This window comes from Charadrius vociferus, unplaced genomic scaffold (assembly GCF_000708025.1).
Source record: "Charadrius vociferus isolate BGI_N301 unplaced genomic scaffold, ASM70802v2 scaffold108, whole genome shotgun sequence".
NCBI classification, from domain to species: domain Eukaryota; kingdom Metazoa; phylum Chordata; class Aves; order Charadriiformes; family Charadriidae; genus Charadrius; species Charadrius vociferus.
The window spans coordinates 928,557-954,034 of NW_009649770.1; the positions used below are offsets into that span (position 1 = coordinate 928,557).

The 25,478-nt window shown below is 39.1% G+C and overlaps 1 protein-coding gene across 2 annotated transcripts in view; it reads right to left on the bottom strand.

The window, feature by feature from the left end:
* TENM2 (teneurin transmembrane protein 2) overlaps positions 1 to 25,478 on the bottom strand; it is a 543,058-nt gene that overhangs the window by 221,296 nt on the left and 296,284 nt on the right. For both annotated transcript variants that reach the window (XM_009890877.1, XM_009890878.1), the window contains one exon: positions 20,343 to 20,552. In XM_009890877.1, coding sequence (XP_009889179.1) covers positions 20,343 to 20,552 — 210 coding nt within the window. The remainder of the gene's footprint in view (positions 1 to 20,342; positions 20,553 to 25,478) is intronic.

The following is a 25,478-nucleotide window of genomic DNA, read 5'->3' on the forward strand; positions in this document are numbered from 1 at the left end:
CCGCCGTGCTTGAGTCCAGCCAGCCTGACACTCCAGCTGAAAACAAACCTTGCTATCCGGCGATGATCCCACTAGCCAGGCAGCTTCTAGAGCTGGCACAACGGGAGGCAGAGCGCCAGCCACGGAAAGCCAGAGGCCGGGGAACCCAGGGTGGAGGCTTTCACAGGCGGCACAGTCCTCGGCTCGCCATAACCAATGATGAAAACGTGCCCCAAGGTACGGCTCAGCAACGGGATTCCCTGCCCGACAGCTCATTAACTTCGGATTGCTACCGACCTCCACCCTCTTCTGCACTGTGCTTAATGCTTGGGCGACCGTGGGGAAAGTGGTGCCAGGAGCTACCAGCTGGGGAACTAAGCACTGATTTTTTCCCAGGGGCGAGATGAGCTTTCCTGTCATCTACAGGGGTCAGCCCTTTTTTGGGAGTACTGGTGACGGTACAAGGGGGAGATGGCGACAGCAAGGCGCAGCCCACGGGCAAGAGCGTGCTCTGCCCTCGGCAGGGAGCTGCAGGTGCCCGAGCTGCTGTGCGAGCCCACCCTGCCGCAGCCAGAGAGGACGGGAGGAGGAGCTCTCAAGGAGGGGCATGGAAACATGCAGAGTGTGAGAGATTATGTATATAAACTAATTACACATTCCGTTATTTCACTTGCTCTATTAAGTACTATTTACAGAAGACGTAGGCATTCAAGTTAATCAAGAAAAAAACCCAAGAAAAGTAAAGAAAGTACTTGTTTAAGTACTTGTTTTTCTTGTTGAAGTAAAACAAGAAAAAAGTGTTCTGTAGCCCACCGAAAAAAAAATCGAAGTCATTCTAACAGTAGTTTTAGAGAGGGGAAAGAAGAAAACCATATTCTAATAAACTTTATAGTAAATGCATTTAACACATTTTGAAGGATAAACATTTTGCCAGTGGTCTTACGACCAAAGCATATACATTCATAAACTCCATTGACTTACGGCATTTGTACAAGTGGGCAAAAAAATTTCTGGCACAACGGCATATTCAGAGGCATGCGTGCGTGCTCACACTCAGTGTCCTATAGTTTTACTAATTCCCAATTAGTTTAGTTTGTTAAAAACAGTGATATTTTAATTCTGAATTAATATTAGAGAGTATTTCACTGTGTAGATGAGTCCCTATTTAATAACAAGATATTGATAATTAAAATTTATCGCATCTGTAAAGTAATGATTTTAGTAGTGAGACAGTTGGATAATAATGTGTTTTTGTAAGACGTTAAACTAAGACTGAAATAACCTTTGTATATGAACTCCTTCCCAGCTGACTATGGCGCTCTCTTTAAGGCATTATAAAGACTCTCTCAACTTTACGAAAGATGGTATTTGGCCAATATTCTACTGCACTTTAACAGGAGACACACACGGGCTGCACTTACAGATACAATACCGCGCAGCCATGTATCGCTTTTATGAAAACGAGGCACTTTAGAAACATTAATGCATTTTAAGAAAAAGGTATCGGTCTTCTGTAGAAGTGACATCAGTCAGCTCCTTTCTAGACGGACAGGGACGCTGAGCTCCGGGTGCTCAGCTGGGGCTGCTCACAGCAATCACCTCAGTTTGAGCCAGGACCAGCGCTGACTTGTGCTGCCAAACAAAGGCAGTATTTTGCCCGTAAGTCTCAGCACTGGTGAATAATCCAAAGGAAAGGCTCTCAATCCAGGCACCGTTACTGAGACACTGGGAAACGGAGGCCTTTTAGAAAAGCGCAGCTCCGTGCCGCGGTGCCACGGCGCCTGGTGAGCAGGAGCACGGGCAGAGCAGGATGGCAAGGAACTATGCGGACCTACCCTTTGAATGGGGTTTGCATTTCTGCGTGCTGAGGGAAATAGTGTACAGGTCATACTAGTAAAACAACCTGGGGATGTATCCAATTAAGTGAAGAAATAAAGGCATTCCAGCCCTACGCATTAGAGCTCATGTTCCTCGTTTTATATAATCTAAGTGCACTCTTCTGTAGCTCAGGTATAATGTTGGGGTTTTTTCTGTCTTTTACTATAAGTTAAAAGTTAGGGTGGCTAAGTTTCTGTAAACAAAATTCTGCACAGCCTGTAATCTCTTCTCTTTACGTAAGTGTAATGGATAGAAGTGAGAACACAGTATAATTCCCAGTATTATCTAACTTATTTTTTCTGTTTTTTTTTCATTGGTTTGGAGTGTTCCATCTCACAGTCCTGCATCTTGCTTGGATCCTGGCCCACTGGTTCGATAGCTTTGCAGTGCTGTTTCCTAGCTGGCAGTCTTCCAGTAAGACTTGACAACCTACAGAACATATACCCTAAATGGCTGCTTGGAAATATCTGCAGATGTTTCAGATTACTGTAGCACTGCAAAACATTAGTGTAGTACCCATGAAAGTACCCAAAAAGATTCTATAAAGGGATTTCCATGTCCACAGTTTAACAGAACTTAAAAACGCCACCTCAGCCCTTGCAGAACAGAAATTTATTGAAAATGGAGTTAGGTTGAATAAATGAATCAATTTACCCATTGAAAGAATGAAGAGGTTCCTGTTCTTCCTACTCACTTTCAAGTGGCTGACGTCCACAATGCACAATGTAAACATCGTTTGGATTTCCATACCTTAACATCTTTCCTTAGTTTTAAACCTTCCGTTACCTCTGCAGAAGCAAGCTCTGTCCTGGGCTTGAATGAAATTAGAATTACTTTTGAGGGAGAAAACCAGAAACCTTTCTTACAGGTTTCCATAAGATCTTAAATTGTCCTAGCAGCAATGTCAGAGCATTTGCTGTTGACAGACAGACACCGGACAGATTAAAAATCACAGGTGTTAAACTGAAAACAAAACATTTTCATAAATTACACTTCAAAGAATTAGCGTCAGATGCCTTTTTTTATCCTGAAATGATTCTAGGAAAAACATGAGTTGCATTAGCCAATCCAAAATTTTATGTAACGTATGACCTGATTTCCTTCCAAAAAGAAATCTGTTACACATCTGCAGTAACAGCAAATAGAGATGATAAAAAGTAGGCTCAGTGGTTAATAGCAATATAAGTGTTTCTTAAAACTATGTCCACTAACAATACTTAAACTAACTAATGGTGTTCCGTCTTATCTTTCTGTTTGGATCTAGCTTATTCCAAAACACGTTTCAATAATTTTGAAACACAGCAAACACAGAAAAACATCAGTTTCTACCTGCAAAATATTACCAAAAAAACCCACAGGAAAATCTCTTAGATGTTTCTTACTGAAAATTTGATCTTATAGAAAAGGAGCACTGCTTCTTATGGCTTGGATCCTATTCCCCTGCTATACGAACACAGAAACCTTTCTAGTATACAAGTGGTGTAATATATTGCTTTTCTTTACTTCAAAAATAAATTCTAATCATATGGGTGAACTTTCACACTCCATGTGAAAGCATGTAGTTGCTCTGTAAAGAAAACAGATAATTAATATACTATGTATTTTTTCAGAACATGGTTATCGTGTGTAACGAATGCTTTGTTGGACGTGCTTCATAACAGCATTTTTGTGTATCTTTTTGCAGAAACACAGTGCAACCTGAGCACTGCAGCATGACCGACTGTTTGACAAAACACAAACCCAACAAAAACCCCCTCCAACCAACCCACCCCTAAATCTTACCCACTGCTGTCTCCCAGGAAATTGTGACAGATTCGGCGAGAAAGCTGGGACCCGCGCACATTAGAAATTCTTTCCTGCCGGGTTAGCAGGTGTGGGCTATGTCAAATAAATTTATTGCAGTCTGTGCTAATAACGAAAATTATAGAAAACCTAGATGAAAGTGCTCTGCATCCAGCTAATTTGAAGCTACCTTACGAGACAATAACAAGCTTCTAACAGTTTTTCCCTTTTTTAAAATACACTAATTATGCTTAATGTTCCCTGTCGCATTAGCTTTCATGGTAATTATATTTCAAAACTTTTGCAATTAGGGTACAGTTAATATTGTGGAATATTGCAATTATTTTTCATTGTGACACCTCTATTGAAAACTGGTGGCATAATGATCACATTGTTCAACTAAATCAGAACTGTAGAAATATGGCAAATGAACCAATTATACATTATTATTTCTAATTACAGATAATGCCCTTTTCCTTGCTTTTGTCCAGAAGAATTTCTCAAATACCCAGGCTCTTCCTAATTTTTTTAAAAAAACAACTAACCGATTTCTCCACCTTCATTTTTTTCATAGACATACTAATATATATATGTATACTGCACATTATATATTTATAACACGTGTGAGCGTGGGTGTGTGCGTATGGGTACATCAGCACATACAGAGACAATCTCCAGCAGACACGGGTTCAGTCAATGCTAGCTATAAATGTAAACACCTCCAAGCTGTACTCACTCTGGATAAGGAGTTTACTCACTGACCAATCCTCGGAGGTAACTTCAAAAGCGCTGCGAATGTACGCAACAGCTTTTCTCATTCAGCCCCATCCTGCCCCAAACGACAGTTCCTTCTTTCGGCTCAACCTTCCCCTTTAACAAAGTCAAGGTCTTCGGCTCTCTTTCCTCAAGCCTCCAGCTCTCCTTTCCACCGTTAAACCTAAACACCAAACCCCCCAACTTTACAGCCCTGATTCTATGTTTATCGATGCCGAATGAGCTCAAGCACTTGATAAATGACAACAGCAGACATTTCTAAGAACTAATACATATAATTGTTAAAATTTGATGTTCACTCCTGGGTTTTGAAGAGGCTGTTTGTAATTAAGCCATTCTATAATCTGCTAAACGAGAACACTATTACACAAAAGTGCACTTTGAGAAACACAGCAGAGGAGTCGGGAAGGAACTGCAAAAACAAAGCAGCCAGACAGGTAACAGGAGACATTCTAAGCATTTTCAATGCTTTAGCAATTCTGAGAGCAATTATCATTTACCAACATTTATGTTCTTCATATGGAATTTTAATCAAAGCTCGCTTAATTAAGTTTTCATTTAAATTACAATAAACTAGTGATAAATAAATCAACGATCAAATCACTGACTTCAAACAGAGAAGACCTTTACCAAAACACCGGCTTGCCAAACTCCACCATCTGTAGCTTTCCCAGCTACCAGCCTAATGAACTGCAAGGTTATATTACCAAGTGCAAGATATCATTTCTAGCCAGCGTCAGACAATATAAATAAAACGTGTATATGTTGTCACACCATTTCTGGCATGAAAAAAGATCTGGAAACAAGTTTACATGACTCCTTATTCCACTCAATAAAGAACAATATAAGATCAAAGCAGAACTCCTCAAAGTCGTGGTTTGAAGGAAAACAGGATCATTCCAGGCAGAAATCTGAAAATTGCAAATCTCAGCTTATTCAATATTGTGGAGTAAGGTTTTTTTAAAAGTAAAATGTTTTTTGGTAACCTGAACAATGAGCACATTTTCAAAATGAATTATAACTCTATCTCCTCTGACCCTCTCAAACTCTAAAAGCTGACCTGAGTGATTAAATGACAGCTGGAAGTCCTGAGAAATCTGGCACAGGATATAATTTTTAAGAATGCCTCGAAGCCTTGCCATCACTGATGTCTCAGTCATCACCCACCTTTCCATCATTTCTTGGCTTCTATTAATTGATATTTTTTTTTTTTTAAGTTTACGTGGCTTTATTTTTCTGGGCATAGTACTTTTAATGCAATTTTCGTTTCCATTAACTTAGACATACAGTCTCCACCATCTGCTGAGCATTGACAAAATACAGGACAAGTAAACTGAGCGTGTTTCTCCCCCTCCAGGTGACACTACTTTAAAACATGTATATATAGGATGGAGAGTGTGACTCACAGGGCTTATGTGCATGTATATATGCATGTTTGACATGAAAAGCACCTACAAACTATATAGGTCTCCAGGCTGAATATGGGCAATAACCAAACACACCTAACAATATAAATATCTATTAAATAATATCTGCTTAAACAGTACTAATAGCAAAATATTATAATAGCCTTGAAATAGTTTAACAATGGGGTTATAAATAGAGGCTAGTGGTTTAAAAACAGAGATTGAATTACATTCCTCACGAAAAAAAAAGTAAGTATACAAAATAAGTAGCTTTATTTCCTAAGCTAATGGCCACATCATAAGACCAGTGCTATAAAGTCCATCATATTTGAAAATAAACTGATCTTCAAAGATTCCTCAAATATATTCTTAACTGGCAAATTCAACAGTGAGAACATTTTAACACAATAAACATTCTAAAGGACACTTAAATTTTTTTGTTTTCTACGGAACAATTCTTTCAAAATTTTCTATCACGCTACAGATAAAACTTTTAAGGTCATGATCACCTTTAAAGTAAGGGCTGTAAGATTTTGAAGATTTATGAAATTAAGACAATACTTATGTGTACCTATTTAATTGCTAGTTCATCCCCTGCACGATTGTGTCTATTGGATCAATTTTCTGGAGCAGTGAAGCATGTAAGCATAGGTGTTAATTACCCTGCTCTTTGTAATGATCATTTTTTCTACTGGACAGTAATATTTGCTTTACTGACAGCTGTCAGAATATTCCATTAAGATCTCCAGAGGATACAAAAGGTACACTTCATTGTGTGACATGCTGGGTAATGTAATATTTGAGCATACTGACGCCCATCTGAAATGCGTGAGTAAATTTCACTTGTGAAATTCCATTACTGTTGTGGAAGAAACTTAGATATTCCAATTCAATTAGAAATCCACTGCTATTTTCATTTTCTTTATTACACATTTTTTTCAAAGTATTTTTTTTAATCAGGCGTGTGCCGTGTTTGTAAGTGGATATGCAATTTTATTTCCTGAAATCTTTACTATGCAGTTTTAATTCTATGCAAATTCCTGATGAATTGATTAGCCCCAGAATGCCTGTGTGAGGCATGGTAATTCTCTATAATGACATAGCAGAGCTATATGTTGCTCTGAGCCACTGATATTTCAGTACTCCCAAAGTGAGTACCAATGGCTTTTTTGGAGCTCTTCCAGTACACAAAAAAGCAACCTAACCTTATTATCATTAAAAGCAACAGCATTATATTTCTTTAGCTTGACTCATCTTTGTGAAAAGTCAAGTTTATTTTTTTCCCAGTGATTTAACTTTTTATCAATATCGAATCTCAAATGTCTCATGAAAAGAATCCAACAGAGACAAATGGAAGTGCAGGAACCTGAAGGTTGATTCTAAATTCAAAAATTCTTCACCGTACCGTCTCTGTGCCTTTACTAAATATAGAATGTTTGCAGCGGACCAGCCAATAAATAACTACTATTTTAAGCTTGCTTAGCTGTTCTTTTTTAAATCCTGTAAGTAAGCTTTTAACACTTTCAGCTAAACAACTGGGGCATAAAAATTTCCGAAAAAATCCTAAGGTTTACATCAAGATAGCATAAAGATTATACATATTTTGATATGGATCACTTGTAAAGTATCAGTGGTTTTAATACCCTTACTTCAAATTGCTTAGCAATGAAAATTCAGCTATAGAGTACATTCTTGTGTTGGTTTACATTTTGTAGTTGTGAAACAGAGACTGACACATGAAAAAGTGCTAAAAGTAGCACTAGGCATTGAGTTAGCGGCTCAAACAAGATTTAAGAACAAATAAAGCAGGAAAACAGTTTCATTACTTGAGTTTTGATGAATAGGGTACAAAGAAGGATTCATTAGAGAGCCTTTAACTATCATCTAATAACACAGATTAATAAAAAGCAGCTGGGAGAGCAATAAGAAAATACGTTATCTTTAATATTATGAAGCCTGTTAGAGCAGGCAGATTTGTGCCACAAGTTGTTCTGTGTTTGAGCAATTTGCTGTATGTCTGCTCTAAACATTCTCCAATTTTTCTCACCACAATATTTAGCAATGGTCACATGGTCATAGAACGGTCAGAGTTGGAAGGGACCCTAATGGTCATCTCGTCCCACCCCCTGCCCTGGGCAGGGCCACCTCCCCCCAGCCCAGGTTGCTCCAAGCCCCGTCCAACCTGGCCTTGAACACCTCCAGGGATGGGGCAGCCACAGCTTCTCGGGGCAACCTGCTCCCCGGAGCCTTCTCTTCTCCAGGCTAAACAACCCCAAGTCTCTCAGCCTGTCTCCATCTTTTTATGATACTATTAAATTAACGATGTCTCATGCCTTCTTCTTTTCTATTTATTTTTTTATTTTTATTTTATTTTTCTGTTCTTTGATAACACTATGCTTAAACCAAAATCTGAAATGACATAATTTCACTACAGTTTTCTCAAACTTTTTAGATGCTTTCTCATAAAATTACCTGAGAGGATTTTCTGGGAACTAGAAATAATTAAACTGCAGAATGTTTGCACACACTGAAACCTAATGGTGGTATTTTGGTAGATCCTTTTAATGTAAGTCAGCATGCTACAGCATTAATTCCTGAAAAGAACCAACTGCAATGTATTTTTTTTGTCAATCAAATGAACCTAACAGATTGGTTATTAAAAAAGAGTTCAAAATTAAGATTCCCAGAGAAATGGCTAAAAAAACCCCCGCCAACCAAAACCCAAAGCAAATCCACATGCATCCTCCCCCCCTTCTCCGCAAAACCAAACAAAACTCAACCATCTAGAGAGAAGAAACATCAAAGCAGCTCTCCAGAAACTGAACTGGGCCTGCAGACCTCTTAGGAGTTTGTAAATTTGTATTGGACCTGCACGTCCTATAAGGAAAAAAACGTTCTATAAACTAACCTATACTATCCTATGAAGAAACCAGAGTGCAAAGGCCGCTGGTCCAGCAGGATCCACCAGTACTAATTTCCTCAAAGAAATTTAAATGTTAAATATTAAGAAGTTGCCATCATCTGAGCCAAACTCGAGTGAAGAGTTCAACTTCCCCGTTGCCCAGCAGAGTTAGCTACGCTGCCAGGGCTCTGGGTCTCAATGAGCAATCGCTGTAGCTCCCCCGAATAAAACTGCCATGATAAAGAGCTGTGAAACAGTACCAGTTGCTTTCTGACAGCAGGATATTAATGGAAATTGTTCCAAAAAAAGAAAATGAAACAAGACTCTCTAATGCATTTGCGTTTCTGGCGTGATCTCAGAGGAATTGAAGAATGAAGACTGTGGAATCTTTCCAGCTGTCAACAATAAAAAAAGTAAAGAAAGAAAAAGAAAGATATTTAGAAGATCTGGTGTGTGATTGGAAATACAAGTGAAGAAATAAGTTTCGTGGGCACCTATGTACTTCTGGATGACAATTTCTAGTGATTTGTATTATATAACTTTTTTTCTGTAAATCATTTGGAAGAAACGGCTGTGCTACCTGTGTGGATGGATTGGGCTTTAGTTGCTGACAGTATGCTTTTAAAAGTTTGGTTTCTAGCCAGTCTCTTGTGTGCTTTCCTCAGATTAGTTTTCTAAGTACAGTCCCTCCCCAGCCTTTCTGCATCTGTGCGTACGCATCCGTCTCCATAATCTCATCACACTTTCAAGTCACAGTCTCAAATCAGAAACTCAAAGTCTTGGAAATTCGCCCTTCTCTTCAAGGTGGCCTGGTCTTCTCTGCAGCCTCTTCTCCAGGAGCACAGAGCACTCACAAGCATAACTGACTGGCCTTACCATGTCTTCTAAATTCATGGATTTTAGAATAAATAGGTATTTTTTCCTGCCCATTGCCTGCTTCAGACCACAAGGAGACAAACTATTCACAGAATCACAAATCACAGAATGGTCAGGGTTGGAAGGGACCTCTGGAGATCATCTGGACCAACCACCCCACCAGAGCAGGGGCACCTACAACAGGTTGCACAGGATAGCATCCAGGCGGGTTTTGAATGGCTCCAGAGTGGGAGACTCCCCCACCTCTCTGGGCAGCCTGTGCCAGTGCTCCACTACCCTCAAAGTAAAGAAGTTCCTTCTCATGTTAAGATGAAACTTCCTATGTTCAAGTTTATGCCCATTACCCCTCGTCCTATCGCTGGGCACCACTGAAAAAAGACTGCTCCCATCCCCCTGGCACGCTCCCTTTAAGTATTTGTAGGCGTTAATAAGATCCCCCCTCAATCTTCTTTTCTCTAGACTAAAGAGACCCAAGTCCCTCAGCCTTTCCTCATATGAGAAATATTCCAATCCCCTGATCATCTTTGTGGCCCGTTGCTGGACCCTCTCCAGCAGTTCCCTGTCCTTCTTGAACTGGGGAGCCCAGAACTGGACGCAGTACTCCAGATGCAGCCTCAGCAGGGCAGAGTAGAGGGGGAGGATGACCTCCCTCGACCTGCTGGCCACACTTTTCCTGATGCAACCCAGGATGCCATTGGCCTTCTTGGCATATTCATAAATATCTAAATAATTTTGCTACATTTTTAGCTGAAAAAGATGGGGCGAAAGGGAGAAGACATTTGAAAAATTCAGAAACATCTAATTAAAACAATAATTATTTCATCTTTGAAATGCTGAATCATGCCATTCGGAAGAGTTTTAAGCAAATATTTTCACCTTTCATTTTGAGGATTTGCTTCTGTTGTTTTTATTTTAACCAACACTGAAAGAAAGTTAAACAAAAAGGCTGAAACTTAAAACAGAACCTAGTTCTACAGTGTTCTAGTTATTGCTCCTAAATGAACAGAGCATCAAGGCCAAGGAGCCTTCTCAAAACCATTCAACTTCTATATTAAGAGGCCAATTCTCTTTCCTTTTATTAGTTTTTTTCAGATCCCAGCTATACAAAGTAAGTACCAGCTACCACTATAACCATAAAGGTGTTATGTTTCTGCACGTGTGTATGCATTTGTTTGTTTATTTCACAAATCATTAGACCTAACCTGAATAAAAGGAGCAAAAAGCTCAATTACTGAAAATCACACTGTTACAGCCCTACGATATCCAACACAAATGCATTAAATGGAAAGGAACTATTGTAAAGGAGCAGTTCCTTGGTAGGGTGAGGCAGGGAGTGAAGGAGAGCTGAATGAGAAATAGCCCCCTACGTAGATGGAAAAGGTCACTGCAATAAAAGCAACCTAGGGCACTGGGAGCAAGCGCAGCATCGCTACAGACTGGAAGAAAACACAGAATCCAAACAAATGGAACAGAGCAAGAGACGCAATTTCATTCACGTGTGAATGCCACAGATTGAGCTGTGGAAACATTTGGGGAGCCGACAAAATGGAACAGGATTCCCTCTATGCCTTAGATAGCTGAAAAACTAAGCATTTACTCAGGCCAGTAATTAACTTCCACAAACATTCAAAGTCCTCAACTTTTCTCTGTAAGAATCTGGCAGAAAAATAAATTACATATATTTGCAATGTAATAAAGAAGGCAATACTGTTTGGTTGATTAGCTTATGTGATAAAAGTAACACCTCATCTGCAGTTTTAGTATGTAATTATTACAAACAACACAGGAATTACAAACCACAAAGGAAGCGGACGGTTCAAGACTTCCACTCAAACGTTCCTGAATCTTTAGAGTGGCATAAGCCACCCATCCACGGGCAATGTCAGGCCAGACGTGATGCAAGTAAAGGGCACCGCCAGACAGACCCAAGCTGAAACGCCATGCTCGGTTCTGAACGCATCCCGCAACATCAAAGCCTCTGAACATGTACTTGCCCTCCCCACATGAGCCCCATGGTGTGCACCTCCATCACGCTCTCTCTATGGGAAACATTTCTAAACCTGCACCAAAATAAAGCAGCTGTTTCATGGAGGAACCACGTACTTTTATTACATTTCCACTGTAACAGTGGCTGCACAAGGTTGCTGCTAAAGTTGAAAATGTAAGAAAGATAACATCCTGGGCTGCAAAAGCATACATCAGCAAAAGCCAGCACAAGATGCAGTGATGCAAAGGAGTCCTCTTTACAACATGGTTAATCCATTTGAGGACTGGATTAGGAGGCAGCAAGAGAGCGTATTTTGCTTGGGTGAGCTGTATTGGGGTTTGTCAATAAAGCTGTATGTGCAAACCCTTTTAGTGTGCGCACACCCAGAGGGCAACGGGGCTGTCACTGGTAACAGAAAGGGAAAAATATTCAAAGTAAAATGACGGAGTTCAGATTTCTTTCTGTTTATGCTGAAGGGATATAGAAGGTGTGCATGGGAGAACTGTCAGGCAGAGAGCCAGGCATGACCAGGGAAAAAATAATAGGGAGAATAATTAATAACCACTGAGCAGTTTCTTCAGTGATGTGGTAAGTTCTTCATCTCCTGTAGGTTTTGAAATAAGACCGATCCTCTTCTAAGGGAAAAAAGTCCGAATTTCTATTGATTGGATCATGCTTTATATGAAGATAAACTCAGTTTCTAGAGATGTTAATGTGGTCAACAGGTGACATATATATTCACAGATTTGCCTGATAAGATGCTAATATTTATAAGCATATTAGAAATAGCTATTTAACTGCAAATCTGTTGAAGTAATTCTATATCCAGGAATAATAATTTAGCACTAGATAAATTCATAATTTATCATTTGAATAAAGCAGAAGTGTATGGCTTTGTCTTATCAAAATCAGGAAATCCATAAGACAAGATATTGAACGAGATGAAAAGTGTCTCCTTGCCTTCAAGCGTTTGTAACAGCACTTATTTGGATTTATAGGGAGAAAGAATGAAGTTATTAAACTTTTTGTTATTACAAAACCAACCGAGCAACCAAACAGAAACCAAACCACAAAACTTCCTGTGTACAAATATTGCAAATTCTGAAAAGATTACATCCTAAATTTTAGGTTCTCAATTTTTATATCTGTGAAGGGCACGTGCCTTGCGTGTGCTTGACTCTTCACTTTGAATCAGCTACCAAATTGCGCTGCTGACAGTTAAAAACATGAAATCTTTTCTAAATGTTGCATTACCATATAAACAGCAACACAATCCACTATGGAAATTGTTAAGTCTATATCATTGCCAACGAAAAGGGAGGTGTAGTTCAGACAATTCAAAACTTTGTATCAAAAGACAAAATTATTAGAAAGCCTGAGAAATTCTTCCCGTACAGCACAACTTAGAGCAGAGAGCATCAGCAAGGAAAATTTTAGGCTTTTCTACACACAAATGAAAAACACACAAACAGCATGTGGACTCGGCACACGAAAGAAAAAAAAAAAGATGAAAAATCATAAAATAATAGAAAAAAGGAGTTACTCTGTTTATAATTGTAATTTCCCCAATGCCTTTCAGTTTTCAAGCAACCTACCAGGTCCAGGCATGCATTTTCCTGGCACAATGGCATAGAGCAAGACTGTCTAGCCTTTAAATTTCAAAGGCATGGCATTTATTGGTGATCTCAAACCAGCTGCTAGGAGACAAAACATGGATCGGTAATGAGAAAAAACGAGGCCTGACTGGTCATAGTAACTAAGTTGTTTCCCAGCCGCCACGGCAGAGAGCAGAAAACAGCAGAATAACATGCTGGAGAAATGGCACCTTGGAAAGTTGGTACCGCAGCTGCTTCGCTGTGCTGCTTTTATTACTACAGAGGCTGCCAGCTTAACACATTTACAAGCCTTAAACTAAAATAATGTAAAAGCAGCTAAGAAAAATCTCTGCGTCTCTCAAAACCATGGTGAGCTTAAGAAAAATACAGAATAAACAGAATTAGAATGTGTTCTCGATTCCAGAGTTTTTTGTAATGCATTATCATTTTTATTACCACAGAACCTTCTGTTCTGATTATGAATTCATAAATTAATAAATACAATGTTTCTGCAATATCTTAATATCTAGAATCACGTCTTCTGGCTGAAATTCAGACATCTGCTGGCATTGTCAACATATGCTACACAGATTAGCAGCAGCAATAATATCAGTAATAGTTGCAGCAACATGGAGATAACACTTAAGAAAAAGTACACCCTCCAGTTTCAATGGGAAAACATAGTTCATGCTGTTCCCTCCATTTCTAATTCCAGTCCAAAGCTCTAAAATTAGACCTAGTGCTCAAGAGATGCAACAGAATTAGAATGTGACCGGCCATTAAGGAGTTAGAGAATTTAAGTATTGAAAACAAATTGGGGAAAAATATAGCTGTTTGAAGACCTTGCTACTAAACACATACGCTGTTCAAAACAATAAATGCACAGAAGAGGCTATCGCTTAAAACCCCAAAGGCTAGGAGCCGGTCTTCAGAGCATAAACACTAGAAACCAACAGGGGTTTGTTGCCATTCAATCTTATCTACTGTAATAGAAGAATCTTAATTGGACAATGTCACCTGCTGAAGAGAAGTCTTTGAGAAAGATAGGGTGGTTTATGCTCTCCAGCTACATTAAGGATAGAATCCTTCAAATTAGGGTTGCCGCCTTCTACTTCTGGGGCAGCGCATAACAGCCACGGGTGCCGAGGTAGAAAAAAAGCCTATAGCGCTGAAATTCTTAATAACAACAACAGTGGATCCAGAAACGAACATGCTTTATTTCCTTCTAATTTGGAAATAGAAATTAAAATAATCAATCTGCAAGTCTTTTTTTGCATTGCTGTAAAATGTCATCAGAAAAAAATTGCTTATAGTATTTCCCTGTGAATATCTTGAACAGGAGCACTGTTCCTCAACATAATTGTGTATACAGGTGTAACACAGGGCTGCCTTTCGGAGGCAGATATTAAAAAGCATATACAATAATTTAGGAAAAACAGCCCTGGAACCTCAACTGATTTGAACTGTTGCTAATCTAAGCATAAATTGGCAAAGTCTAAAATGAAGCCTTCTGAAAGAGGTTTCAGAAGGAGAATCTGCTGAAATCTTAACTAATGTATACAGCACTTAAGACAGAAAAGGGAAGGTGGAGAAGGAATTCTTTCTGATCGTTGTTCCTCCTTACCTGAACAAACACCAAAGTAAAACACCACCCCTTCTCCCCGCCCCCAACTATAACATTGACAAGCAGAGGAAGATTTCAGTTGTAATGAAGCAGTTTCGAAAGAGGACGTCCAAAATGAAAAAAAAAACATTTTTCCACAAAATGAAAAATAAATATTGATCAAGCATCTCATGCTTCTTTTCTGTGCAAGTTTGTGGGCAAGACCTCTACTACGTGCAGTGACACTGTATGAGCAAGACAAGTTTGATGGCACCATACTGAGTGGATTGAGAAAGAATGCTCATGGATTTCAAGTCACTACAAGAAATTTGCTTTGAATCTGAGCAGAATTAAATCTCACTCTTTTAACAGTCAACACTGGGAAACTACAAAGCCTCTGAGAGTGCAGAGTGTGGAATGGAGCAATCTGTACCTTCTGGGGCGGCTCCACAAGGAGCTACCACAAACCTGCTCACTAAGTCCTGGCCAGCCTTGTGCCGTATAAAGAACCCGCAGGTCTTCCACACCTCTAGAAGGTACTAACTGCTGAAGTTGTTACAGTGGATGGTTTTGAGTATTTCCAAGGATATAGACTTTACAGCCTCTCTGGGCAAACTTGCTTGATCTCCTTCACAGTAAAAAAAATTTCATTGTATGTTTACAATGATTTTTCTATACGTCAATTTAAGCCCACTGCCTCTTGTTCTGTCAGTGGACACCACCGAGAAGAGCCTGTCTCCCTTGTCATCACTCTTCGCCATCAGGATAATATCCCTGTGAGCCTTTTCTTCTCTACGCTGAACAGTCCCAACTCTCTCAGCCTCTCCTGGTGTGTTACATTCTCCAGTCCCTTGATTACCTTAGTGGCCCTTCACTGGACATGCTCCAGTAAATCCATGTCTCTTGTACTGGTGAGCCCGGCACCTGACCCAGCACCCCAATCGAGTCTCACCAGTGCTGAGCAGATGAGAAGCATCACCTTCCCGGACCCTGACAGCAGTGCTTGCCTAACGCAGCCCAGGGTGCTTCTGGCCTCCTTTGCCCTATGGCACATCGCTGGCTCGTGGTCAAACTCTTGCCTCCCGAGATCCCCAGATGCACTTCTGCATAGCTGCTTCCCAGCTGGTCAGCCCGAGCCTGTACTGGTACAGGGGGTTACTCCTTCCAGGGACTTGGCATTTCCCTTTGTTGAACACCATGAGATTCCTATCAGAATGTTTAATGCTCTGTACTGAGCCTGGTTAATTGTCGAACCGTAGCAACCCAGCAACTGGATATCGTGCTGGGACAGCTATGCATGCCTAGGGTTCTTATCTACAGTTTAAACCCATGTCTTTCTGGCAATAAGATGAAGGTGCTACCTGTTGAGATATCCAAACCCTTTAATTTAGTCTCCTAAGTAAGTCAAAATCAATCCTTTACGTGAAGAAAAAGAAAAAAAAAAAAAGCTATGGATTCTAGATTTTTGGGTGGCTGCTTCATTTTCTATCATGTAAGTTGGCAGATATGGACATTCAGTCAGGTGTGATACTTAGTCCTCTGGAGATGGAATTATTTTTCTATAGGATTCATTTATTTCTTAAAGATTAATATCTTCTGTATGGGTTTGCATTATACACTAGAAACTGCAAGTATCTGTTTATTTGATGCTAGATTGTAGAGGGTTATAAAACTGAGTTATATACTGAGTATATGTTGATTTCAGTTATTAAAGTTCTGGCTTCCTTCAGAAAAAAAAAGATTTTTACATACTGGATTAAACTGCAAGGAGGTGGTGGTAATTATACATTAATAATTATGAAATCCTAGAGACAGGTAATATCTGTTGAATACAGGAGATCCTTCTAGATATTTATACTGAATATAATGAATATTGGCATTTTACATAGTAAATTAACACAAACTAGGGTCATAAGCATAAAGAGTCTTATTCTTTATTTCAACTCTAACTCACAAACAACACTAAACAACAACAATTATTTCACTCAAACCAACCTATTTCTCCGTTACTCTATCCTTGCTGCCAATAACTGCTTGTGAAAAAAATCAAAGCAAACCCTGTCTTCTAAGCAGCGTCCAAACCACTCTGTGGGCAAATATCATTACACTGAGCCAACTGCTTTGTATTATTGTCTCTGAGCCAAAAATACATGCTAACACTGTGTCCTGGTTTCAGCTGGGATAGAGTTAATTCTCTTTCTAGTGGCTGCTGTGTTTCAGGTTTGGTACCAAAGGAATGTCGATAATGCATATTGTTTGAGTTGTTGCCAGGTGATGTTTATATTAGTTGCGGACTTTTTCAGCTTCCCGTAGAAGCTGAGAGGGAGCACAGACAGGACAAGCTAGCCAATGAATATTCCATACCACAGACATCGTGCTCAGTACACAAACGAGGGTTGTTTAGGGGGCGGGAATCCGTAATCACTGCTCTGGATGGGCTGGGTAACCAATCATCAGGTGGTGAGAGCAACAAAATCTGGTTTAACAGGAATAAATCCTACATAAAAAAGTAAAGGCAAAGCTGCTGGCAACAAAACCCCTTATCTTTTTTTCTATGCAACATCGAAAAACAGCCTGTTATATTATATTATGATTGAAGCCATTAAAATGGCATTCCAACAAGATGAGTCACCTTGTATTACCAGAGAAAAATACACACAACATATACAGGAAGAAGAAATAAACCTATTCCTACTCTTATCTGTAAGAAAACATCCTAGAAAATGGTGTGACAGGAACTGACCTTCTTTTAAAAGTGAAAAAAAATCCACTAACTTTTCATGGATAAAAGGTCTCATTTCCTTCTATAATATTTGTGTTTTTCAAAATACTATCAGCAGGTGCACCAGATTTCAAAAACCTCTTGTCCTTCATCACATATAATTGTGTTGCATATTATATTAAGAAATGCAAGCAGAGGAATGTAAGTGACGGGAGTTCAATTAAAAACAGCATAATATCTGTTGCATAGAAAATTATTCTGCTACGGAAATCAGGTTCTAATGAGAGAAAAAAGGAATACATTTTCACATATTTTTAATTACATAGAATTTCCTCAAACATGATTTTTAATAATATATTCCATTAGGTTAACATCATATTTAAAGAAAGTGCATTTTCTGATTTCATTTTAAGTCTGATTTTGAGCAATTATTGTGTCATTGTTCTGCAGTAGAAAGGTTGAATTCATTTACGATGTGGTTATGCTAGTTATGATTGATGTCGCTTCTCCAAATGATAAACCAATCACCCCGATGATGTAATGTCATTTTAAGAGTGCTATAATCACATTTCTCTCAAACTGGAAGCTCTGATGAGTTCTAACAAAGATTTATTGTAGATTAAAGGCCTTCATAGTATCAACAATAGATTGCTCATTTGATGGAAGATTTGATTAGGTAATTTTTTTAGGCAAATGAGTTTTCCAGATATATCAAGAATGGCTATTGTGAAGGGCACAGGGCAGTACATGTGGATGACTATCACCTCATATCCAAGAAGACTCATCTTAAACTTATTGAGGAGCTATCCTGTAATTGTAGAGGTTGAAGCAAGCCTAAGTGTACAATCAGACAAACAAGAGGACACTTATTATATAATGTAATCAGTACAAGACTTCTGCCAACAGTTCATCTTCAGCATGTACTTTGAAGACTGTGATAGAAATGTTTAAAGAACCTAGAAAGTGCTAGCGAATACTTATTAATGATCAAAGATTATCTGCAGTCTAAGCCTTAAATCTAAACATCTTCAAATCTTCCGTTTTAAGTCAACCCCAGATTTAAAAAAAAAAAATATTCAAAGTTATTTACTTTCTCCCAGGTGTCTGGATCCATGTTTGCTAAGTTTCCATAGGAACTAAAATAGATTTTAAAAAATATTTTAAAGAAATTAAAAAAAAAAAAAGAAAAAAGCATGGTCTACCTTTCCATATCAGGTAGATGGTAAAAGCTACTCTGAAAATCTTTCAAAAATAAGGATGAGCAACATAAAAAGGTGGGCTTTTCCAATTTAAGGTATATATCACTATCTGTGGTATTTTCTTACAAAGAACTCTCTAAAGGAAACATTGAGAGAACTACAGAAAAAAATAAGATTACTGGAAATGCTTCTTAGCATTAGAAAATGTCCTCTACTGAGTTGCCCACTATAGATTTGAGGTCTGCAGCTCCCCATAACCCTCGTGGGCCTTTAAAAAAACCTCTCAAAACTGGTATCATACTTTCCACCTTCAAACCTCAACTACCAAGAAAGCATGCTCAATCTCCGAATGATTATTTCCTTGTGCAATTATATTTTAACATATCTGAGAGTTTAACATAGCATAGGGTTAAAGGATAATTCAGGAAGGAAGGACCCCCAGGCGGTCCCCAGTCCAGCCTCCTGCCAAGCAAGGGCAGCTCTGAGGTCAGACCAAGTAGCTCAGGATTTTAACCTGAGCTCTTGAAACCTGAGCTCTGAGGTCTTGAAAACCTCCAAGGACAAAGACTGCACAGGCTCTCTGGGCAACCTGTTCCAATCCAACGCTCAGGGAAAAAGTTTTACCTTATACTGACTCTGAATCATATGTTTCAACTTTTGCTCATCATCTCATCCTCCCACTACATACCGCCAGCCACTGTTTAATGGGCATCGTTCAAGTGCACTGCGTGCACCCCACACAGGGCAACAGTTCCACACCACACAGGATCTCCAATACTGTTCAGTTCTGTATTGTTACAGGAAAGAGCAACCTAGAGCAGATCAGAAACTGCATATAAGATATAAAATTACAGTGTTCAGTTAAATGAACAGGAACTGCACAACAGATACCTATGTTAAAAAAAAAAAAAAGGAAAAAATAAGAAGCTATAATAACCTTCCTTTGTTTTACCTGTATTTCTAAAAAGGGATTGCATCTTCATTCCTCAATTTTTGGCTGTCAAAATGAAAAGTCAGTATCTATTAAAAATAAAAAGATAAAAGGAAAAGAAAGAAAACCCTAAGCACTACAGATTATATGACTGATAGCAGAGCTGCAAATGTTTTAAAACAGTGGCCTGAAAGACAAGAATTAATTTGCTGAAAAACAGCAGTCTCTTAGTTAAATGTGACACTGGGAGTATAGAATCAGACAGATTCTGAAACAAGAACAGACACAGAATGGCAGAAGCTACACGCATTTTTAGATACAGAACCTCATCACCTACATGAGACAGTGGACTAGCCTACGCAGAACAAAGAACCGCTGTGTGTACACCTCTCTTACACGATGTGTTAAGGAGCAGGAAACCCATCTAGAAAAATAAATTGCCCTGATGACAAAACTTCAATAATATTTTTTACACTACTTATAACACTCCTAAAACTGAAAAGCTCTCTATAGTAAAATGAAGGAAAATCATGTATGATGTATGGTGTTTCCACAAAAGTTTCCTTGAAACAAAGCAGCAAGATTTTTATTTGCCTCATTTCCATATATACTCTCAATTTTGTGATGTAAGAACACATTTGCAAAAAAATGCACAAAACCGGCACAAACACGTCACAAACAAACTCCGTACGTTTGCAATTTTCTTACCACTGCTGGAAGCCTGTTGTGGCCCTGAACACGCTCTTAGCAGATATGAATTAGGAGAGAACTCCTCATCAGGATTGGTGTCCATGATTTGATGGGACGTATTGCTGTCTAGCAATGGCATCTGGCAGCTAACTGGTGGAGGATTATGAGAACTGGGCAGCTGAGCAGATGGGAGAAGGCTAGACGAGGATGTAGGTGGAATGGGACGACCTGGGAAAGAGGACACAGGGATCAAAGATCAGCAATGAATGTAATGAAAAGAAACCCGAACAGCCACATAATTGCACTGTAACCGTCCATCGTTACACAGGATTGCTGCTGCGCAGAGCCACAAAATCTCTCCACTAGTACAAACTTGTCCCTTTGTATCATATTCAAGGCATTGTGAGCAGCTACGGTGCAAACTCATTCCAAAAATCTCTTGACGGCCTCAGCCTGTAACTCCTGGGGTGGCAGAGGCCGGGTGGAGACGAGGAGCTGCGCAGCGCTGGCTGGGGAGGATGCCCTCCTGGGGGCACCCACACGCAGCAGCCGCACGCTGATGGGCCCCCAGCTGCATCCTCGGATGCTGCCAAACGCAAGCGCATCAGCTACATATTTTACCAGGAGAATTTTCGCAGAAATAGGTTGGGGTCTTTTTTTGGCTAAATAAGACCAACGAGAAAGGGGACTACAATGAGGTGATTCCTGGAATTACAACACGTGTCTGTAACCATCTCTTAAAATAATGATGGTGTTCCGACATTTATTTGCTGCTCCCCTACTGGAGCCATGTAACAAGAACCATATGAAGGCTCCCTCCAGGCTAAGGTTCTTCCTGCATTGTTGTAGATCTTTCCAAACCCCACAGACGGGGGTGACAGGAAGCACAGGGGACAGCAAGACTGAAAGGGAATTATTCCACTGGTAGAGACGGGCTAAACTGGAATATGGGTTGGAAACTCTTAAACTTTCCCGTCCAGTCACTTCCATTTCTTTCTGCACTGGTGCTGTAGTGGCAGAATTTCCCGCCTAGCTCACCAGATTCATTTCAACTCCAAAACCTGATCCTCAATGCATACGATATACCTTAGCCCACTGCAACAATGTATTTTTGGTCACTAAACTAGTGGCATCAAGTCAACAATAAAACCATTCACACTTATTTGTTCTTTGCTTTTGCGAACTCTCCTCTCATAATTTTCTATCAACCCATTCCATCAAATGCCCACAGATGAAGACAGGTTTGGGGTTGGGTTTTTTTTGCATTGCCTGTTAGAATAGGACCAGTTGTAGGGGTGAGAGGAAAAAGAGAAACACGCGTTCTCGTCTCTGCAAGTTTATCTAGTGCATTGGAGAAATTGTTCATGAATTATTTATACACAGGAAAATATGACCTCTGAGATACTGCCAAAGTCTGTGAGGCAAAGAGAGATCTGCTGCATGCAAGCTACAAATGTTAAAACAGAGCAAACTACATAAAATGGTGCATTCTTAAAGAAACAGTAGCAGAGCAAATACACACTGGCTTTCTCATTAGTTACATCTTCGTTTTTGGAATCCAGAACCCTCACTTTATATTAATTACACTAAGGTTTATACCATTAGATAATCTTCTAGAGTCACACATCAAATTCCACAGAAGAAAAAAAAAATAATCAAGAAAATGAAAAAATTCCAGCCATCATATATAAATCATATTTGGGGTGCAGCACTCAACCAAAGGTACCTATAGGTACTAAAAAAAACCCTTTCACTGCATAGTACCATCAAATAGCATAAACTACTTTCTTGCCTTCAAAAAGTGTAAGACAAAATAAATACCTGGAGATAGGCTAGTGACTGTTATGTTAATTTTTTATTATATTTTTAACACTGGATAAATTGATCATAAGACTAAATGACCAAGTTATCACGTGACAGAAATGGGTTTAAGCTACTCCATACAGCAACCCCCCTCTACCACCTTGTATGCCAGAGAACATTCAATACACGTTGAATATTTTCATTGTGGACTTGCATTTACGAGGAAATAATTCTAATATTGATGACAGGAATAATTACTGTTATTATTCACGATTATGGTATTCTTATGAAATACTACAGTGAATATCCTAAACATTCAAGGGAAGTGACTGAGCAAAACCAGTTTCTAATTATTTCTCTGCAACAACAAAGGAAAAGGTTTCGACTTTGTGGAAACAAGCAGAGAAGCTGAGGTTTGACACACCTCAGACAGGAATGTGACACTGTGCCCATTGTGTGCATTTAATTTTCACATATTCTGGCTCTGCTTCAACATTATGAAGTTAAAAGAAGAAGCTTTATAAATTCAAAAGCTGCATTTAAAAGTATCATATGGAAATATATTACTGTATCATACAAATTTTGGACGTGTGAGGTTATGAGATGAAGAGAAAAAGATTCTTCCATCTGTGTAAACTGCATATGGTATTTCAGAGAAATTTAGGTACTTTTTTGCAGAATACATTGAGACAAATGAAAAAACCAAGAATTATTTTTGCCAGGAAAGCTAATCGTGCTGTTACCTTCATGAAATAATACAGCCCGAGTCTCTGAAGACAAGGTAAAATATCTAATGACTACAGCTCAGTTTGTAGCTTGGAGGAAACAGAAGGTATCAAGGTGTTAAAATGGTGCGTTATTTTGGTGGGAAGTTGAATCCTGAGGAAGATTTGTCCATAAGCGCATGGTAACTGAAAAACATGGATGTCTGCGAGCTGCAGAACCTATTGTCAATCTGTCCTGTGGTTAGATTTCCTAGTAAGCTGCCAAATTTGATTAAAAATTTTCTTGAGGTTGGGGCACTCTTGATCTTTCCGTCAAGTTGACTTTTGGCATCTACTAAACATTAAACTTCCACTACAGCCTCTCCCTCTACAGAAGTGGGGCTCTAGTGGAAGGTTGCCTCTCTGTACAGCTCTCCACCCCCAGCCCCCGCACCACACAGAATATGTTAAGACACCCAATCATTTGTAAAATTTGGTGGGAAGTGACTTGAAAAATTATAAATGCAATTTATTTGTTACTGCATACTTTTAAGTTAGAAATAATGGGTTTGATTCATACTGTTGAATACTAATACCTTGGTCAAGTATTACTGCACCATTTAAAATAACAGACTAAGATTTACAGGTTTTATATACCTGAGCTTCTTGCCAGACCCATTCAGGTGTCTGCAGATACCTTAACAGTTGCATTGTGAAACACCCCACCTCTTGAAATAATTCTAAATTTCCACCACTTCACAATGGGACTTGCAATACCCTACAGTGTTATACTGTGGTGTATGGTAACTTCGCTATTCTATCACACTGCTGTTTTCAAAAGTTAAACCCATAATATAAACAGGATTTCATACAATTTGTGTCTACTCTTCGTACATTCATATGATAAAGCTTCTATGAATGAGATATTTATGTAGTTGTGCATCGACAGAAACCTTATATAAAGGATACTTCTATTGACACCAATAATGTAACTGTGTCATATACACAAAGAAACAAACCAGATACAAATGCAAGAAGGGGAAATCAAAGTCTAAAAGCTGATATATTACAATTTCAATCGTAAAAATTAATATTAGTTCTTCTTCCAATATCTGTTCATGTGGATGTTCATACAGCACACACTCATGCATGGCAGACTCACACAGGTACTATATACAGTATTTCCAAGGCATTTTTCAAAAAAGGCAAGCAGACAAGAACAAAACCCCCTTTTCCTCCCCACCCTTACTTTCTCCTGTTATTTATCTTATCTTACTCCTTAAAGAAAACAACCTGATAAAACTCTCCTTCTGCAGGGCATTCTGATTGGGGATAGCTTTGGGCTACCTTTGGCACCTCATTCTGCAAGGGCCTTTTTTTCCCTCTTATCATTTACTTATATTCCTTTTTTTCTCCATAAGATTATACAGCAGACAGCATAGGCTTATTATTTCCATTTCTTTCTTTTTAACGGAGTCCCATCTTTCTTCATCAGCCCAGGAACTTTTATGAAACCATTCCTCAATTACCGCTATGCTTTAAGTCCCTAAGGCTTCAAATCTGCCATAGAGTCAACACTGGAAAATCGTGCCGTGCTTGTAGCTAGCAATGATGCCACAGCTCCACAACCATCTTCAGGAAGATGTCCACAAAAGCCGAGTACGCAGACGAGACATCGGCGTGAGGAGTTCTCCTTGTTAAGGACAGCTTCACAGCCAGGCAGAGGCTAAGGCACCGGCTTCCCAGTGTGAACCTGCCATGTATGGTGATGGTGTAACACAGCCGTGGGGCAGCAGAGCAGAGTGCCTCAAGCCCAGTCTCTTGTTAGACAGCTAAAGAAGAGTTCTGCTCATCTTCATCACTATAACACATTTGGGAAAAAGACACTCTGGTTGCTGTTAGCCTAAAAGACCAGAAACCATCACCAGGGAGAAAAAAGAAAGGAAAAAAAAAAAAAAAAGACTGCCTGCAATCACTCCTGGCATTAACTAACATAAATAAGAGATAAAATGGAAAAAAAGAGAAGCAGGCTGCTTATCAGGTACTGGAGGATTTTTGTGATGTGCTTTCCATACTTCCCCTTCTTCCTCCGCCTGCAAAGGACCTGTGGAGTTTTGTGGATGAATGAAGTCCATGTGTGTGCGAAACCCTGGCCTCTATATCCCACTGTGGTACATGACAGGAAGCAGGCAGCAAATATGACAAAAATGACTGAAACTTAAGAATTTTGACACATGAGCAGTCACTGTGTAAATATGCACTACAAAAACACATCCTGAAGAGCTTTTAAGTAACCTTTCAGCTAACTGTAATATAGTATAGTGTTACTACCTAACAACACCATATAAGACACCTAAATGTATATATGTTTATATAAATATTTATATATCGAAATATATTTACACACACATTTAGATAGATGTACGTAATATCCAAAAAATAACATTATTTTAAGGGGTCTAAAGGATCAATCCAGACACCGTAAATAGCCATTTTACCATTAACTTTGTTGGGGTAAAGATCACCACCTGTATGTTGCCATGCCACACTCCTCAGTTATCCATTTCTATATAGAAAGTTATTTTGTTAGAAAAGATCTGAATCCCAGAGGTGATAAATACAGAGCTCAAAGCCTATTGTACCTGCA